We start from the raw sequence: 15702 nt of genomic DNA on the forward strand, positions 1-15702 counted from the left end.
GAGGAGAGGATAGAAGGGTTCTGAGAGAAGGCCAATGCACACAGAACCCAGGGCAGGGCGAAAAGAGCTCAACCACACCAACCTCGTATAATAAACATCTCTGCAGGGCAGACTACCACTGCCCAAGCCCAGCTCCCGGCCCTGGGGACATGTTAAAAGCACACAAAGCAAGCAACATGGATTATTAAATGGGACAGCTTTTCAAATCTCATCACAGAAGCACAAAAAATGTTTAGCCCTTTTGAAGAATTTGCAGGAATCACGGTGCAAAAACATGGTACCCTGGGAAAAACAGACAAGATAATAATCCCAGCTCTGCCGGTTGCTAGCTGGGAGCCCTTTGGCAAGGGACTTAACATTTCTGGATATCAATGTGTGACACAGAAACGTCCATCTAATCCCAAAGGGTGGTTGAGGCTACTGAACTGCCTGACCCACAAAGGGCTTGGCATGTGGGAGTTTATTACTTTTATCATTTCTGTTACTTTTACTCTTTCTGCTAGTCTTTGAGCTCTGTAAGGAGCACGTCTCATATATCCTTAAGTCTCCAGTACCCAGCAGAGTTTCTGGACCATAGTAGGTGCTCAATACATCAGCTGAAAGAAAAAAACGAAGGAATAAAGAAATATTTTTGAACCACTAGGTGACTACCAATATTATGAGCTCTGACTTACAAAATGTGCACATATGCAGGTATCCCCCACTTTTCGAAAGTTCGCTTTACACCACTTGGAGTTTATGAGAGACCTACACTGGTGCCTGCTTTTGCTAACCAAAAGAAACCCGAAGAGGGTTTTTGCTTTTACGAGAGAAAAAAACTGCTTCTTTGCTCTACACCATTTTGACTTATGACAGGTTCATAAGAACGCCTACCTTAGGATAGCAGGGAAATCTGTGCCCCCATCTGCTTCTAAAAACCTTTGAAGCAACTTTTAAAAAAAGGCACATAAACACAATTAATTCCTTGTCCAACATCATATATTCCTGGATGGCAGACACCACAGTTAATTTTTTCTACATCTCCCTCTGGGAGCTGCGGGGTAAGGAAGCAAGCACTGAAATGAATCCGTGAACCAAATGAGCAAGTGTGCAGTAAAGGGCTAACTGGACAGGTCTAGGCTGTTCAAACTTGGCACATTCCAAAGGACTGGCCCTTGACCAGCTCCTGGGAGATGATCTCTAAGCACCTGGAATATCCAACCTGATAAAAGGGTCTTTGTTTACCTTGGCCTTGGGCCATGCCAGATAGAGTGTGCTAATAATGTGATTTATGGTGAGGACCTTGGGCCATGTGGCATCAACTTGACCTCTACAGGGGCTGGAGACAGAGTAACCTAAGGTCAGCCACACGAACAGCTCCATTCCATGCCTACGTGACCAAACCCCAACAAAAACCCTGGAAACCAAGGCTCGGCGAGCTTCCCTAGCTGGCAGTCTCCTCATTGCTGTCACACGTTGGTGCTGGGAGAATTAAACGCACTACGTATAACTCCATTGGGAGAGGATAACTGGAAACTGGCGCCTGGTCTCATGCACCTTCTTCCTTTGCTGATACTAATCTGTATCCTTTCACTGTAATCAACAGTGACCATGAGTATAACAGCTCTTCTGAGTTCCGAAGGCTGTTCAGGCAAGGGTGGCCATGGGGACTAAGACCCAGCAAGCAATGAAGAAGAGCAATGGCAGCCGCTGAAAAGACAAGACAGCCGCAGCTGCTGGCTCCAAAGTGAGATTGCCCAAAAGGCCTCTCCAACAAATCCTTTGAGAAAAGCACCTAAGTCCTGCTTTTCAAAAATAATAGAGTCCCCTTTAGGAATGAAAGACAGCCAATTTCCAACTACCTAGTCTAAGAACTGAAGACGACTCTCACAGCCAACACAACTTCCCCCTCCCCTTCACTGGATTAATGTGTTTCTTCTTAAAGCCAAGGATACTCAGGGAGACAGGGAGAGGGAAGGAATGTCCCAGGGCTCATCAACTTGTTAGTTTCACTCTTTTTCTGTTACATTCCTTTGACTCTTCCACTAGATATAGCTGCTGCAAATGTTCATGAAACACTGTTTACATAAATAACATAAATGATTTAATTTTCAGTTTACTTATCTTTTCTTAAAAGGATATTATATCCAACGATTATAAAAGCCTCAACGGTCATAATTGGCGGAGGGGTGTGCACAGCAGGGGACTCCTATGTGAAGAAATGAACTGCTACAATGTTCCCTCCAACTTCCTAGTGCACCGCATACGTGTGCCCTGTGTGTGTGTGTGTGTGTGTGTGTGTGTGTGGTGTACGCACGTTCGTGTGCATGTGCATGTATGTCAGGGCGAGGCCTCTGCGAACACAGAAGTTACACTAACGGGTCCCACACCAGCCTGTGGTATCACCATCTGCCCAGTCCCCACCAAGGCAAACAGCAGGGGCCCTGCGAGCCCCCAGGCCCCGGCACGGCCCCTCCCTACCTCTGGCCCTCCTACCTCTCCAAACCAGCCGCACCCCCCTCCCAGACTCCAGCAGCAGCCTCCGGACTGGTCTCCCTGCACCTCTTCGGCTGCGGCACTTGCATCTCCCTTCGACACGTCTCAGGGCTCCTTCCCAACACCCAGATCTGCTCCGCCTCCTCCACCCCAGGTTCAAGTCCACACTGCTTCCCTGGCTGTCACCCCATGGCCTCTCCAGCCATCGCGCGGTGCTCTCTCATCTTTTGTGCTCCAAGCCAAATAAATAGCTAGCTGAGGTTGGTCCCATGACTGGCTCTGGCCAATGGGGTGTGAACAGACAGGATGGATGCCCCCTTTGGGGTCTTACTGTTGAGAGGGCGGGGCCCGCTGCTGGTCGATGCCCTCTCCCTACAGCCACCTCAGACCCACAGAGTGCCAAGGTCAGCAGGGCCAACCCCCCAGTGTAGGTCCACCCCACCTCAGGACTGTTGTGAGAGAAATAATTCTCTACCTTATTTAAGTCGCTGTATTTTGGGGTCTCTATTACAGCATCTTAGCCTGAACTCTGATCATCATGAATGTATCACAGCACCTGTATGATCACGGCATCATGGGACTGCCCATCTGTCCCTCTCCACTGCCAGTCGCTGAAGGTCCTTGAGGACCAAAAGTGTCTTGTTCTTTTTTTTTTTCTTGGAATCCCTAGTGCCCAGGAAAAAAGGACTAGTACAGAATAAGGGCGTGCAAAACAAATGCCTCATAAACAAATAAGCTAACGTGCAGTCCGTCATGCCCACAAACATTCAACTCCTTGGCAACCTGGGTGTTTGTTGAAGATCCTGGCGAACCTGGGAAAGCAGCTGCTCCACCTGTCACAGCCAGAGCACAGAGCCTTCCCGGTGCCCTTACCTCATCCTTCAGCTGAGCCAGGAAGAGGGGCAGGAGGTGCTCGATGGTGTTGTCTTTGCCCAGGATGGGAGAGAGGCCCATGATGACTGAGGCCAGGGCCGACTTGACATGTTGGTTGGCGTCTGACACCAGCTCCTGGGAGGGAGAAGGAATGCGGGAGCCACAGGGTCAGTGGCCAAGAAGACTCCAACTCCTAAGAAGCCCCGAGACACAGCCTACTCTCGCCATCTCAATCCAGGGCAGGCTTAGCGTGCACGGGGAATTGCAGGTCCATACGTGTCCGGCCTGCCTGGAGTTCAACGACCCCTGTTCCCAGCAGCTTTCACCCCAATCCCAAAGCTCTCCGGATGAGGAGATCCAGTGAGCTTCGAGGGGGAAGCACTCCCCGCCTCCACGTCCAGCCCCGAGCCTCAGACTTTGCCTGCACTCAGGGCTCCTACTTGCTCCAAACCCAAGACCGCCTGGCCCTGGAAGGCTGGGAACTCGGTTTGCATCTGGCTGCCCCTAATGCCCAATCTCCATCCCTTCTTTCCAGAAGGCTCAGATCTGCTCTATTCCTCCCACCAAATTCCCTGTTACCTTGATGCAGGGCAAGATCTGGGTCATGATCACATTCTCCCGACAGTCAGCTGAGAGATTTTCACAGAATTCTGTGGGTAGGGAAAGGGAGGTGGTGGGAGGTAAGACCCGATGTCCTAGTTTTGCCTTCAGCCTCCCGGACACCCACCCGCTTACTGTGTCCTGGTTGCCAGCACCAACCTTTGACCTTGTGGGAGGCTGCGGCCCTCACCTCGGCCTCACAGTCTTTCATCAGGTTCTGGAAGGCAGGGACCAGGTCCGTCTTGGTGATCTCAGGCCCCACTGCTTTCTGGAGCTGCAGAAAGGGAAGGTCAGGGGGGGTCAAAGGGCTTGGCAGGTATTCTAAATGAATGAGAACAAAATCAAAAATAAAGGCACCAGGAATGGGGTAAAAACAGTCCTTGGAATCACTACTGAGATGTAATGCCAGGGCCATGGGGGTGACCTCAGCCAAGTCTCGGAGCCTCTCTTGAGCCTTGGTTTCCTTGTTGTATGGTGCCGAGTTGGGCTGGGTAGTGCAGTGGTCACGAGCGTGGCTCTGGAGTCCAACTGCCTGGCTCAAATTCTTACTCTTACTTAGCACCTGTGTGACCCTGGATGAGTCCCCGTACGTCTCTGAGCCGCTGTCTCCTCCAACCACGAGGGTACTTACTGCACAGTACTGTTGTCTGCATTAGAAATAACTACAGATCTCCTTCCTGTTCAGGCTATTCAGGGTTGGGTTTTCTGTTACGTGATCCAAAAACAGTCTAATGATGTGTGCTGGCTCTCACTTTTTGATTTAAATATTTTTGTGTTTTCTAAGACTGGTTACCAGAGCCCGTGTGGCTTTTGTAATTAAGATGAAATACTAAGGGTCAAGAGGGAAGCAGGCATGCTAGGCCCTCTGCATCTCATGACACCAGGCAAGAAGAGGCGCACAGGTCCTGCTGGCGTGCCGCTTCTGGAGGCCTGCGGGGAGACAGGGCAGTTCCTGACCAAGGGGAGAGGTGAGGACCCCAGGGGCCTGGTGCCCATCTCTTCAGTGTCCCCTCGCCCCAAAGCCAGTCCCAAATGTCCTTGCTCGTACTTGCCCTCACTGCCCAGTGTCCGCTGCCCACGCCAGACACAGTCCCTACCCCAGCCCTCACCCACTCATCTTCCAGAACCTGTCTCAGTGCTTCCAGGCCCAGGAACACCCGCCAGCCCCGCACCTGTCACACTTTAACATTACATTTCCCTCTGTCTCAGCTGGCCTCCCTCTTCAGGCTGTCTGTTCCCTGAAGGCCAGGGATGTACTGAACTCACCGTACCCCAATGCCCAGCAAAGAGCTGGTGCTCAATAAACCTACTTTTGCTATAAGCAAACTGAGATTTCTGTGGAAAGAGCACTGTCCTGGGACACGCGGCATCTTGTCCCTGTTCTGCCCGCCTGATGGTGTCACTCTGACCAGTCTAACCTCTGGGCTGTGTTATGGGGCTGAACTGTATCTCCCCTGAAATTCATACACTGAAGTCCGAACACACCCCACACCTCCCTGGAACCTCAGAATGTGACTGTACTTGAAGACAGGATCTTTAAAGAGGTCATAAAGTAAAATAAGGTCATTAGGGTAAGCCAATCCAATATGACTAAAGTCCTCATAAGAAGAGGAGATGAGAACACAGACACACAATTAAAGACACGGGGAGAAGACAGCCATCTACAACCAAGGAAAGAAGTCTCAGAAAAACCACCCCTGCTGACACTTTGATTTTGGACTTCTAGCCTCCAGAACGGCGGGGAAATAAAGTACCACCCAGTCTGTGGTACTCTGCCACAGCAGCCCCAGCAAACAGACTGTCTTCCCTTTTGTAAAAGGAGATAAAGTTCGATTAGGTCAGGACCACATACATGCTACCCTTTCTCTGCTCCTGTGGTTCTCTCCCACAGAACCTTAAGTTGGCCTCAGAACCCTTCAATCAGGACTGGCAAGTGAGGTGAGATCCAAATGGATGATTACCGAGATCTTACCGCTTAAACACCCGACGACTCCCCTGGGCTTCACTAAACCCCAGCTCCTATATGTGGCCCCTCCCCGTTGCCTGAGGCCTCAGTCTCCACATCTGTGAGACGCTGCCAACAGCCCCCTCATGTACCTCTGTGAACTTGTCGGCCACCATGTATCGGACACGCCAGGACTTGTCCTCAGCAGCCTGGCGCAGGGTGGGCATCACCAGGGCCTCCAGATCCTCCTGGGGCAGGAGCTGGGCGATGTTCACACACGCCTCCACCGCTAGCAGCCGCACCGAGTCCTGAGGAGAGGGTGGGAACAAGGAGAGTGCAGCAGAGGCCCCATCAGCCCTGGGACGCCCTTTCAGACTCAGGGTCCACTGGAGGGAGACAGAGGAGAGGGGTGTGCAGCAGACCCCACCTGCTCGTCAGAGGCCAGGTTGGAGAACATGGGGATGATCTCGCTCTTGACGTTGTCCAGCTCCAGCACCTTGGCGAACTCCCCCAGCTTGGAGGCTGCGGCCCGCCGCACCATGGGGGTGTCATCTGAGCACAGGTTCCGGAAGTACCTGGGGGTTGGGATGGGGCTCAGGAGGAGGGATCCCTGGGATCCCAAGGCAGCAGGCAACACCACGAAGGGCGAGCACAGATGCTGTAGTCACGCAGTTCCTGGCTTTGCCTGGGTGACCCTAGGCGAGTGATGGCCTCTGAATCTTCCCAGCCCTACACAATGGAGCTGATAACGGTACCTACCCTACAGGGTCGTTATGAGTGTTAAATGAGACAATGTGCATGAAACAATCAGCAGCCTTTCTGCAATAAGTCTAGAGTGAATGGTAGGTACTGATCATATTATTATGACCACATAAAATTGCTTGGCTAAGGTGCTGGGCTGAGGCTACTCAAAGACTTTCCCTTCCAGCAGTGACTGCTCCAGTTAGAGATGCACGGGGGCACATGAAGCCCTCTAAGTGCCTGCAGGCAGCTGTAAACCAGTATTCTGGCAGGAGTGATGGCTCAGGGCCTGGGCTTGCTGCTCAATGGTTCATGAAGATGGTGGATGGACGGAAGTCCAGAGGGAGGGGAAACACACGTTAATAGAAAATTTTAATCCAATTAAAAATATTTTCACTGGTTCTTCTGGAAGCCAAGTCTTACATGCAAGCAATTCCCTGGGGTATCAAGCCAAAGGGGAGAAGGGTAGTGGAGGAGGAGGCCTCCTATCTGCCAATCGGAAACAGGCCTAAGATAGCATCACACATCACTTGTCGAGTGCTTCTGTGTACCAGATTCTGTTCTAAGCATTTTGTATGTAGTAATTCTTTTAAATCCTCACAATAACTAATGGGAGGAAGAACCATCATCTCCACTTCCTAAGTGACCAAGAGGCAGCACCTGGGTTCACACCCAGCTGTGTCCAGACACCATGTCTCTGAGGGGTGGACAGAGGGGAATGGGGCTGGAAGAGCTCCGGGGCCTTTGGGCCCTGGATGGGCCTAGAGGGGGCCGAGGCTTGAGAGAAGGGGACCAAGCAGAGGGAGGAGGCTGGGTCTTGCCAGGGGACTCACTGTCGAAGTTCCGCCTTGACGGCACTGGACACGCGGGGGTAGCAGACGGAGAAGAGGCCGCAGGCCGACGTGCGGGAGGTGAACCAGTCGCCGCCCGCCAGCCGCTTCACGAGCGGCACGAAGTGGGCCTCAAGGTCGGAGGGCGAGTGCTCGTGCGAGATGGCCCGCAGGGACTCCACCGCCTTGTCCCGCACCACGGTTTCCTCCACCGTGGCCAGCGACTCCAGGGGTGGCTAGGGGGCAGAACACGAGGTCACCGCCCAGCTCCCTCCCCCTGCCCCACACTGCTCAGCTCCTCCAACAGGCCTTCCCTGACCCCCCCCAAGCCAGCCTGCCTTCCCTGAAGAACCTCTTTCACAGGTCCCTGAAGGCGCTTCAGTGGGGTCCACACACCTCACAATTATACACGTCGCTTTCTGAGGAGAGGGCCGCAACTGTCACCAGCTTCTCAAAGTGCAGGAATCATCACTGATGTCGACTGGAACATCTATTTACTACATGTTCTGAGCAGGGCCACAACTCTAGGGGGGCACTGGTTCTAACTCACTGAATCCTACGAAGCAGGTCCTATGAAGAGGAAACTGAGGCACAGACAGGCTAAGTAACCTGCCCGAGCACAACAGCCACAAGCCAGGATCTAAACCGGGCCAGCTGGCTCCAGAACCTCCAAAGGGCTGACAGGCAATTGCATCAGGATCTCACAATACCGGGGGACTTTGAGGCTCGTGACTCTCACTGGTTTGTTACTGTGAGGCCTAGAGTGATCACGTTCCTTTACGGACATTTGACTGGCTCACCACCGTGTCCCCCGAGCCCAGCAGACCTCTTGGCACAGGGCAGGAACTCGGGAATTACTGACCTAATGAAGGGAGACTCAATTTATCCTAATCTGTTCAAAGATGTGGAGGTCTGTGGTCTGAAGTCCAACCTGCCCTGACAGGTAAAGAAAGTAGAAAGAAATGATAAATGGAAACGCTTCCAGGGCCCATGCAGGAAACAGAATTGAAGCAATGGGCAAAGGTGACAGGTGGGGACAACTGAGGCAGAGACTGCGGCAAACTGGAGAGCATACAGCCTAGGGAGTACAGCTGCTTTCCAGCTCTGTCAGCTGTCACCACAGGGAAACATGGCTGGTAAAAGCAAATCCGGTTTCCCAAAAGCAGCCCAAAGGGGCAGGTTCTCACCTGTGAAAAAAACCTCATTTAACACACGCTCCAACATGGATAAACCTTGAAGACGTTATGCTGAATGAATCAGCCAGTCGCAAGAGCCTCCATATTGAATGACTCCTTTACGTGAGGTGCCCAGTGCACAGGCACACCTCGTTTTATCGCGCTTCACTTCACTGCACTGTTTTAAAAAATGAAGGTTGGTGGCGTCTGCCAACTCTATCCACATCATTTTTCCAACAGCATTTGCTCACTTCAAGTCTGTGTCACATTCTGGTAATTCTCGCAATACATCAAACTTTTTCATTATTAATGTATTTGTTATGGTGACCTGCGATCAGTGACCTTTGACGTTACTATCGCAAAAAGACTATAACTCGCTGAAGGCTCAGATGATGGTTAGTATTTTTTAGCAAGAAAGTATTAACTAAGGTCTATGTATCTCTTTGTGACAAAATGCTATTGCACATTTAATAGACTACAGTAAAGTGTAACCATAACTTTTATATGTTCTAGGAAACAAAAAAATTCATGTGACTCCTTTTATTGCAATATTCACTTTACTATGGTAGTCTGGGACCAAACCTACAATATCTCTGAGGTATGTCTGTAGTCAGATTCACAGAGACAGAAAGTGGAATGGTGGTTGCTGGGGGCTGGGGTAAGGAGCTTGGGGGTCACTGGTTAATGAGTACAGAGTTTCTTTGGGGAAGATGAGAAAGTTCTGGAGATGAATGGTAGTGATGGCTGCACCCCAATGTGAATGTACTTAACATCACGGAAGGGTACACTTAAAATAGTAAATATTATTTATAATTTACCATGATAAAAAAAATCAAAAACAGAATTTTTTAAAACTCATTTTAAAAGGTGGCAATGGGGGCTTCCCTGGTGGCACAGTGGTTGAGAATCCGCCTGCCAATACAGGGGACACAGGTTCAAGCCCTGGTCCGGGAAGATCCCACATGCCACGGAGTAACTAAGCCCATGCGCCACAACTAGAGCCTGTGCTCTAGAGCCGGTGAGCCACAACTACTGAGCCCATGTGCCACAACTACTGAAGCCCGATTCTCGTAGGGTTCTGGGTGCGGGACTGGCTCACAGGGGTGTGGTTGCAGACGTGGTGTCACAATACTGCAGGGACCGGGTTCCTCTTATTTCCTTGTTTTCCCACTACCCAGGCTAGCACACAGGAGGCACTCAATCTTCCATTTAGAGTCCCTCAGTAAATATTGAGTAATAATTGATTAATACTTAGCAAGTGACTGTAAGTGGAACTTATGGTAACCTGTCACGGTAACAGAGGCCTGGGGACCAAGGCTAAGCAGTAGTTACATCACCCAAGGGTCTCTGCCCCAGTGGGTTTACTGCAGGGAGAGGTTCTCACAGTGTGGTTCCCAGACCACCCACAGAAGGATCACCCAGGAGGCCTCTCCCAGCACAGACCTAAAGAATCAGACTCTGGGGGCAGGGCCCAGGAAGGTGCACATTGAGGAAACCCCAAATGATGCTTTTGCATAACAAAGACCCATTGCCATGAGGCCTCTGTGCGATGGAGGGTGGGGTTCTCAAACCTGGGGAGGGGGAAAGGCATGAACCTCCTAAAATCATCTCTACTCGTTTGAGGAGAGGGTCTGGAGTTTTCATTTTCATCTAAGGGACCCATGATTCCAAAAGGGTTAAGAGCTGCTGATACAGAAATAATCCTCACACTATAGCTACACGGATCTCTGTGAAATTCCATCTCACTCACCACAGAGAACGAGGGCCGGGATCGGGTCTGACACACCTCTGGGTTCCCGGAGCCCACAGTCCTTGCTCATGTTCATGGAATGAACAGGTTGCAAAAGAGCCACTTCCCGTAACCTGTCAAAATCCACCTCCAGGAGCTCCTCCTCGACAGCTCCCCCATCCCATCTAACCCAGATCAGCCGCCTCTTCTGGGTTCTAAGGGTCCCTGGTTTCCCTTTATTCCAGCTCGGATCAGCCTGTGGGGCAACCAGGAGCCCTCTGAAGACAGTACAGAAGAGTGGTAGTGGCAACGAGTTGGGGGCCTGGGTTCAAATCCTGACTCTGCCTCTTCCCAGCTTGTGCCTCGGTTTCCTCAGCTGTGAAGGGACACCAGCACGAGCCTCACAGGGTCGCTGCAGGACACGATGGGTTACTGTGCGTAAGGCACTCAGAACACACACTGCAGGTGCTGAGCGAGCTGAAGCTACTCTGACCTGACTTGCCTGTGGGTTCCCAGTGTTGCCTGGCCCAGAGGATCCTCACGGATACAGTCCCAGAGGTCACACATGACTGCTCCCCAAAGAGAAGCATGGGATGACAGGGGTTTCCCTCATTGGGAACGATCAGTGGAAGACGTTGACTCGGCAGGGGAAGGAAGCCGGGTTCCAGCCGTTGGTCTGCAGGCCTGTGGCTCTGGTTGAAGCTGTGGGGTACTCAACAGTGTTCTCTGCTCCTGAGTCCTCTGAGAAGCTGCTGAAAGCTATTAATTCTCTCCTCAGAAAGACTGATAAACACCAGGGGCTGCAGACAGTTCCATGGGGTTCAAGGGACCCCTTTCAGGTAGGTCCAGGGGCCTCACCACGCTCCTGGTGTTAAGCAGTCCTGCTCTGTGTAGAATGTATGAAACGAGCTCGTTCACAGACAATTTTCTGTGTGCACATATACCATTATACATGTGCACTCAGATGAGAGACAGGACACCAGAGTCTAATGATAACTGTCACAGCTCCTCAGAGTTAACACTGAATGCATGTTTGGAAGAAAGCAAATGACCATATTTGCTCGGATCCAAGACCCCAATAAGAAGCACATTATTTCACATACCACTAAAAGGAACGAGGCCTGCTGACAATAACTGTAAAACACCATCAAGTGCATGCCACAGCATGCTAACATGTCTTCAGGAGCCATGAAAGAATTATCGGGAGGAAAAAAAAGGAGGCAGAGCTGTTCCACGGCTCTGAAGAACAGTGAGCAACCTCCAAGGGTCTTTCAACCCAGGTCACAAGACTGGAGCACTTCCTCCCTTCTCTTCTCCCAAACAGCAGTTGCTATCAGTATCTGACCATCTCTGTCCCCAGACATCACCCGGCACAGGGTCTCACAGGCAGGAAGTGGGTGGGGCCTGGGGGAGAGTCAACTGGACACACCTGGAATCCCAGCTCTGCCACTCACTAGCCGTGCGACCTTCGACACTGAACCTCTCGTTGCTCCAGGTGGCTGTCTCTACCCCAAAGGGTGGACACGACCTCACAACACATGGCATTAATGACAACGGAGCTACGATCTGTGAGTACTTACTACATGCCAAGTACTGTGCTAAGGGCTTCTTGAGTCGATTCTCAAGGTACGTTTTAATGACTCGAGGTTACGTGACTTACAAGTCACACAGCAAGCAGTGGAAGAACCCAGCCTAACTCCAAACCGAAAGCCTCACGCGTTGAGTGCCGGAGGGGCCTGGCGCTGGTCAGGCACGCCCAGTCAACAGTTAGGAAGACACCCGCGTTTTCGTGCTGATGTATTAAATGTCACTGCTGACTTGCCGGATTAAAGTGAATGTCCAAGGCCCAGCTGCTCCGAGAAGATGACCCCAGCCTCTCCTGCACTCTCCCCTCCCCGCCCTGGCTGCCAGGACCATGGGTCTGACCCCGCCAAGGCCAGGCAGGGGCCTTCCCCACTTCCAGACTCACCAGCAGGCAGTGCACGTACTCAGGGCCTCCGACCAGAGTGGTGAAGGTGCCCAGCTGTTCCGCCAGGGCCAAGAGGACCTCATCCTCATCGTAGATGGTGTCTGTGGGACAAGACAGACTGGGTTACAGTTCCACCCCAAGTATGACCCCACCCTTCAGTAACCCAAGCTGGGAACAAGCAGGCTCCACTCTGCTTCCTCAGACTGGCAGCCACCCTCCACCTGGGTGGGCAGAGATGAAAGCAGAGGATGGGGGCAGCTGACAGAGTGCCCGTGACTAGGTGTGGGACACTGGGGGAGCGAGACCACCTTGCTGCATCCCAGTCTCCACACCTGTAAAATGGTGCCAATCCCTCCACTGCAGCGACGGCCAGAGTGAGGAGCAAATGCGACCATGTGTATGAGCGCAGAGCCTGGTCAACGGGAGCTCTTTTTGCTTCTACCCTCAGCACTGTTCCCTCTGCCAGGAACTCCGCTCTCTTCAGCCTGAGAAAGTCCTCTCTATCCTTCGACACTTGGTTTAGCTACCGCTTCCTGGAAGATTTCCAGGATGCCACCCTGACAGGTCAGGTCCCTTCTCTAGGCTCACTGCCCAACCAGGCCACCCTTATCAGACCTCACGCGGGCTATGACCACCCGAGTCCAGGACTGGCTCCTCTCTGTGCCCCAGCTTCTGCCAGAGATGAGCACAGTGGGCACTCAATCTGCTCAACTTTGCTGAAAGAAGGGACGACTGTGCGCGAAGAGAACTGCTCTGTCCTAACACCTACATCCAAAGGCCCTTCTCAAGCTCCATCCTCCCTTTGCTGAGGCGATGGGAATGACTATGGCAGAAGATGCTAGCATCCCTAGCGTCTAGGCTGGCATCTCAGCTCCCTGAGTGTACGTGAGGCATATGCCCATCCTGTGGTAGGTTCAAATCCTGCTCTATTGTTGGCTGGGTGTGTGGCAACTCACTTGGCCTGAGACTCTTTTCTCATCCCCCAAATCACAACAACAGCGTTGTTCTGAGACTGAAGGGAAATAACTGCTTTCTGTGAAGAGCTCAGCTTGGGGCCCAGCACGAGTTAGTGCTTTACTAAACTCTGGCCGGCGTGGCTCTGGCGTGTCCTGCTCTCAGGCTCCCTCCCAGCCTCGGTTTCGCCGGCTCCCACTGTGGACAGTTCAGATCACCCTCCCTGTTCTGTTCCTTTCCTGGAGACCTTAAGGACATCCTCAACTCATACTCAACTCCACCTCCAGTACAGACTCCTTGGCCAAGCTGCATCCCTGGACGCCAAACATACGGGAGCTGCCAGCACCTCAGATCTCCACCCTTCCCACCTCCACACAACTGCCCTCCCAGCCTCTCTGGCCCAGACCCGTCAACCTCCACCCTAACGCTGCCCCTGCGTCTCTCCCTGCAGCCCTCACCATGCAAAGCGCCACGTTCAATCCTGGCCCCGTCCGCCCTTCACTCCTGCCGGCTTCCCTCCAGGCAGCCTCCCCGCCACCTCCACCAAGAAACTGCCCGCAGCACGTGCTGCGTGGAGCACCGGATCCGCCAGCCATCCTGTGAGTTAGGGCCTGGTTTACCCCCTCTGCAGAGAGGGGAGCTGAGGCTGGGAGAGGTGGAATGGCTTAGCCAGGTGTGCCCAGCAGGTTGGTGGCACAGCTGGGTTTCAAACCCAGGTCCTTCCAACTCTTTTCTCTACAACTTTTTAGCCACTGCTTTACACTGCCGTACCACACTCCCCGTACCCCTTGCCCCCGAGGCCGTCCGGGTCTCAGCGTTCTAAAGCCTTCAAGTCTCTCCAACAGTTCACCCGTGGAAGCCACTGGTTTGAGGTCATCTGCTCAATGTCACGTGTGCAGATGCCTCCTCCCCATGTGGTGTTCAGAGGCAGATACCCCTGAGCTCCTCAGTCATCAGCTGTGACTGTGGGCAAGTCCCTGCACATCCCCTCAAGCCTCAACTCCCCCAGTGTGAAATGATGAGGGGGTGAGAGTCCCTGCCTCCCTCCCGCCTCCCAGCACCATCATTAGGCCCAAGTGAGAGGATCAGAGATGAAAGAGTTTCACTAGGGACAAAGCACAGCTAACTCTGAGCCTTTACTGGCGATTTTAATTAGTATGAAGTACGAAGTCATAATAAGAATGATGGGAACAGAGGATTTACCATTAACTGGTGATCCAGTCTGTATCAGACATTGTGTCAAGCGCTTTAAGTACATCTTCACAGACAGGAGAGCACAGGAACAGTCTAATCGCTAACACCTCAGCAGCACTTACCACATGCTGAGCACTTCACGTGGGATCTTATTTCATCTTCATATTAGGTTGAACTATTAATGCCCATCTCACACATGAAGGATCGGAGGCGGGCAGATATGAAGCATCTCGCCCAAGGTCACACAGCTAGAAAGTGGTAGAGCTAGGATTTGAGCCCAGGTAGTTGGGACCCAAGTCTGTGCTATGAGTCATTAACCAACACTGTCGAGTTTGGAGCCAGCGTGACTTGATAAACATCCCCTCTGGAGCACCTCCTAACTGTAGGACCAAATAAGTTACCTCATCTCTCCATGCCTCGGTTTCCTCACCTATAAAATGGGGGCAGCAGTCTTACCTACCTTAAGGAGTTACTGTGAGATTAACTTGGACAACAATGGTGGTGCACATTTACTGAGCACAGCTCTATGTGAACGAACTCAATCCCCACAAGAAAGAAAGGGTTTAGAACACCACCTGGCACGTTAGGTATATATAGTAACTGTTAGCTGTTATTGCTATTATTTACTGTTCACAACAATGCTACATCACATGTCGGCTATGCCCATTTACACATAAGAACTCTACGGAACAGTGAGGTAACTCGCCTCAAGTCACTGGAGCTTCGATTCAAACCTGGCTCTACGTGCCTCCAGAGCGCTTTTCACCAGTCCCTGCCCCAGCCCCAGCCCCAGCACACGGCACACGGCACTTACAAACAGCTTGTTAAATCCAGAGGGGCGTCTCTTACCTGGCAGGAACCACCCCCGGGAGCCCCCAATCGACCTGGGCCCCAGGAGGACCTGTACCTGTAAGGAAGGGCAGAAGCTCACTGCGGGTCCTTTCTACCCCGAGGGCCAAGGCGATGGTGGACAGCTTCTTGATGCTGTTGAGGCGAAGCTAATGACAGAACAAGAAAAGGAAGGGAGAATGTTAGCAAGCCCAGGCTTAAGGGAGCCTGACACCTCTGGACCCAGTCAGCCCCTGGAAGCCTTGCTAAGCATGTGTGGGGTGCTGAGGAATAACTTGGCAAGTCTACCAAGTCACTCTGAGACCCTGAGTCATTAAATCACAATGGCAGCAGCAGCCTCAGCAAAAGCATCCGGCGGGTCGCACTGA

At 52.2% G+C, this 15702-nt stretch overlaps 1 protein-coding gene across 1 annotated transcript in view; it reads right to left on the reverse strand.

The window, feature by feature from the left end:
* PPP2R1A (protein phosphatase 2 scaffold subunit Aalpha) overlaps positions 1 to 15702 on the reverse strand; it is a 32237-nt gene that overhangs the window by 5002 nt on the left and 11533 nt on the right. Inside the window, exons 2-9 of the mRNA XM_024768421.1 lie at positions 15393 to 15483; positions 12338 to 12438; positions 7468 to 7700; positions 6321 to 6468; positions 6046 to 6201; positions 4108 to 4222; positions 3928 to 3998; positions 3349 to 3483 (exon numbers count right to left, since the gene is read on the reverse strand). Coding sequence (XP_024624189.1) covers positions 3349 to 3483; positions 3928 to 3998; positions 4108 to 4222; positions 6046 to 6201; positions 6321 to 6468; positions 7468 to 7700; positions 12338 to 12438; positions 15393 to 15483 — 1050 coding nt within the window. The remainder of the gene's footprint in view (positions 1 to 3348; positions 3484 to 3927; positions 3999 to 4107; positions 4223 to 6045; positions 6202 to 6320; positions 6469 to 7467; positions 7701 to 12337; positions 12439 to 15392; positions 15484 to 15702) is intronic.

Source organism: Neophocaena asiaeorientalis, unplaced genomic scaffold (assembly GCF_003031525.2).
Source record: "Neophocaena asiaeorientalis asiaeorientalis breed wild unplaced genomic scaffold, Neophocaena_asiaeorientalis_V1.1 scaffold629, whole genome shotgun sequence".
NCBI classification, from domain to species: domain Eukaryota; kingdom Metazoa; phylum Chordata; class Mammalia; order Artiodactyla; family Phocoenidae; genus Neophocaena; species Neophocaena asiaeorientalis.